The sequence below is a fragment of the Bison bison genome, unplaced genomic scaffold (assembly GCF_000754665.1).
Source record: "Bison bison bison isolate TAMUID 2011002044 unplaced genomic scaffold, Bison_UMD1.0 scf7180017864280, whole genome shotgun sequence".
Classification (NCBI taxonomy): Eukaryota; Metazoa; Chordata; class Mammalia; order Artiodactyla; family Bovidae; genus Bison; species Bison bison.
Window position 1 is genome coordinate 6,820,686 of NW_011494852.1, and position 3,356 is coordinate 6,824,041.

At 43.1% G+C, this 3,356-nt stretch overlaps 1 protein-coding gene across 1 annotated transcript in view; it reads right to left on the reverse strand.

Moving 5' to 3' along the window:
• The window catches only part of FBXO27 (F-box protein 27), a 6,755-nt gene extending 5,891 nt beyond the window's left edge, over positions 1 to 864 (reverse strand). The window contains exon 1 of the mRNA XM_010849319.1: positions 846 to 864. Coding sequence (XP_010847621.1) covers positions 846 to 864 — 19 coding nt within the window. The remainder of the gene's footprint in view (positions 1 to 845) is intronic.
• Between the last annotated feature and the right edge of the window lie 2,492 nt (positions 865 to 3,356).

A 3,356-nucleotide genomic window follows, 5' to 3' on the forward strand; every position in this document is an offset into this window, starting at 1 on the left:
ATTTCTGCCTTCTTCTCCCTTCTCCCTATCTCTTCCTCCCAGGCTTGCTTGCCATGCCCTCCCAGCCCTGTCTCCAGGCTCTGTTCTCCAAACTTCCTTCAGACTCTGTTCAAACCTGCAGGGTAATTATGGGACCAAATCGCAGAAGCCACCGTGGAGGGAGGAGCAGGAGGTGCCAGCATCCAGAGTCTGTCTGTCATCCCCTCCATTGGTCCTTTGGAGCATCTCTCACCAGGCTGTAAGGCCCTTGGTGCTAAACATCTGTTATTCAGTCAGGCATCTGGGCAGGAGGCTTCATATCCCTTAGCTTCTAGAACAATTCCTATCACCTTTAACAGCCTGGCATCATTATCTTTTTTCCAATTTTTGGCCATACCAGGTAGCATGTGGGATCTTAGTTCCCTGACCAGGGATGGAACCCACATCCCCCTGCAGTGGAAGCGTGGAGTCTTAACTACCGGACCACCAGAGAAGTCCCCAGCGCCACTAACAAGAGCTAAAACAGGCTCCAGTAGGAATCAAATGCACTTCTATTTGACTTCCTAAACGAGTGCTGTAACCAGTAATAATCCAGCCAGCGTTCATGGACCCTTTTACTACCAGTCAGCTTAGCAACCTGGGGTAGCTGTGGCTATGTCTCTACTTCAAAGATACGAAAACAGGCTAAGTGACCTGCCCAAGGTCACATAGATAGTAGGTGGCAGAGCTAGTATTTGAACCTAGCCAGAGTGGCTCTAGAATTCTTGCTTTTAACCTCTGTACCAACTTCGTCCAAAAATAAATAAATAAAATGCGAGCTACCCATGCTTTTCAAATCAGCCGGTAAAACTGGACAGGGAACTTACCTTCTAGGAGAAGAGACATGGTGAACAGGAGACAGTGTAAGCAAATTAGATACTTTGGGAAAATCATTGAAAAAAGAATCTGCCAATCCCCCAACATTGTCTTCACAATTGTAGAAAAGACTCCATTTTATTATGGAATAAGCATGAGATACACTGTGACTCACTGGGCTGTGATGAGCAGTAGATGTGATGTGTCAATGACATCGCATGTTGGAAGGTGATCAATGCCATGCGAAATAGAGCAAGGAAGGGGAAAAGGGGTCATAGCAATCTGGGTGGGAGACCCTGAATTCTAAGAGATGGGGTGCCTATTATATGGGAAAAATTTCTTTTCAATATATACACTGTCAAAAAATTTTTGGGTATTGAGGTTTTCAAACATGTCCCAAAGTGGAAGAAGAATGGAAGAAGCAGTCAACCCCAGCAGTTAACTCCTGACCAATTTGCTTTCATCTCTATTCCTACCCACTGGCTCCCCCAGGCAATTTGAAGCAAATCTTAGAAATCACAGTCCACAGCAATACACTGTATTTAAAGTTTTTTTATTTATTAATTTTTGTGGTTCAGTGCGACGCACAAGGGATCTTAATTCCCTGATCAGAGTTTAAACTTGCACCCCTGCAATGGAAGGTGGACTCTTAATCACTGGACCACCAGTGAAGTCCCAGCAATACATCACTTTTTAATGTAATGTAAAAGCTGGGGGAATCTTATTTGGTAATGAGATTATGAAAACTGATTGTAATCCAATTATGAGTCCAAAAATATGGCTTTAGAAAAATGTTTAAAAACTTCAAGTAGGATAAAAAGCCAGAATCTGACAAGTCATTTTCATTCTTCAATTTCCTCCTCCAGAGACAATCTCTATTAATTCCTGGAATTACACCCCATGCTGCACTCTGATTAAAAAGAAAAACAAATATAATTGGGTTCCAAAAGAGCCTACTGCCAGGAAGCTAATGATTAGAGAGTAATGGCTCCTAGGAGACAAGGCTGTACAAAACAACCCACTGGTCTCTTGGGAAAGTGATAGGTGTATTTTGATATCACAGTAATAGGAGTGTCATTGGGTAGCCAGGTACAGGACAGAGCCCCCCCCCCCCAGGGGAGAGCCATCCTGGATTCCTCCTGCTTTAAGCCAGTGTCCTGGGTGTTTTCTTGCAGGAGGAAAGCCTGTTAATCCAAGCCTAGAACCCAAATCATTTTGCATATAAGTGTAAAGAGGGTGAAAGAGGAAAGTGAAAAAGCTGACTTGAAACTTCACATTAAAAAAAAAAAAAATCACAGCATCCAGTCCCATCACTTTTAGGCAAATAGAAGGGGAAGAATTGGAACCAGTGACAGGTTTTATTTTCTTGGGCTCCAAAATGACTGCGAGAGGTGACTGCGGCCAAGAAATTAAAAGAAGCTTGCTCCTTGGGAGGAAAGCTACGACAAACCTAGACAGCGTATTAAAAAGCAGAGACATCACTTTGCCGACAAAGGTCCAAGCCATGGTTTTCTCAGTAGGGATGTATGGACAAAAGAGTTGGATCATAAAGAAGACTCAGTACTGAAGAACTGATGCTTTTGAATTGTGGTGCTGAAGAAGACTCTTGAGAATCTCTTGGACTGCAAGGAAATCAAGCCAGTCAATCCTAAAGGAAATCTGTGCAGAATATTCGTTGGAAGGACTGATGTTGAAGCTGAAGCTCCAATATTTTGGCCACCTGATGTAAAGTCCTGATTCATTTGAAAAGGCCCCGAAGCTAGAAAAGATTGAAGGCAAAAGGAGAAGGGGGCAGCAAAGGATAAGACAGTTGGATAGCATCACCAACTCAATGGACATGAATTTGAACAAACTCCAGGAGATAATGAAGGACAGAGGAGCCTGGTGTGCTGCAGTCCATGGGGTCACAAAGAGTTGAACCCAACTTAGGGACTAAACAACAACAGATGCAATTCTTTTCTTTTCTTTTTAATGAGTCCTAACATTTTTATTTTTTATTTTTTAATGTTTATGTTACTTATTTGGCTGTGTTGGTCTTAGTTGCAGCATGCAGGATCTTTCATTTCAGCACACAGATTTTCTAATTGTATAGCATGGACTTTCTAGTTGTGGTGCAAGGGCTTAGTTGCCCTGAGGCATGTGGGATCCTAGTTCCCCAATCAGGGATCGAACTCAAGTCCCTTGCATTGCAGGGAGAAGTCTTAACCACTGGACTACCAGGGAAGTCCCACAAATGCAATGCTTACTCAGAGAATGCAGAAAACTGTGAGCAGCAATTTCTCTGGTCTTGTATTTATTTTTTTTTATTTTATTTTTTTTCAGTGTTACAGCTCCATTTTATTTAGAAGATAGCAAGAGGGAGAGAGGGGGAGAGAGAGAGAGAGGAAGAGAGAGAGAGAGGGAGAGAGAGAGAGAGAGAGAGAGAAGAGCGCACGCACGAAGGAGAGAGAGTCCGAGAGAAAGCACTTTGGCTCCTCCTTTTATATGTTTTTTTTCCTCCACCTGGGCCTGCCCTATGCAAA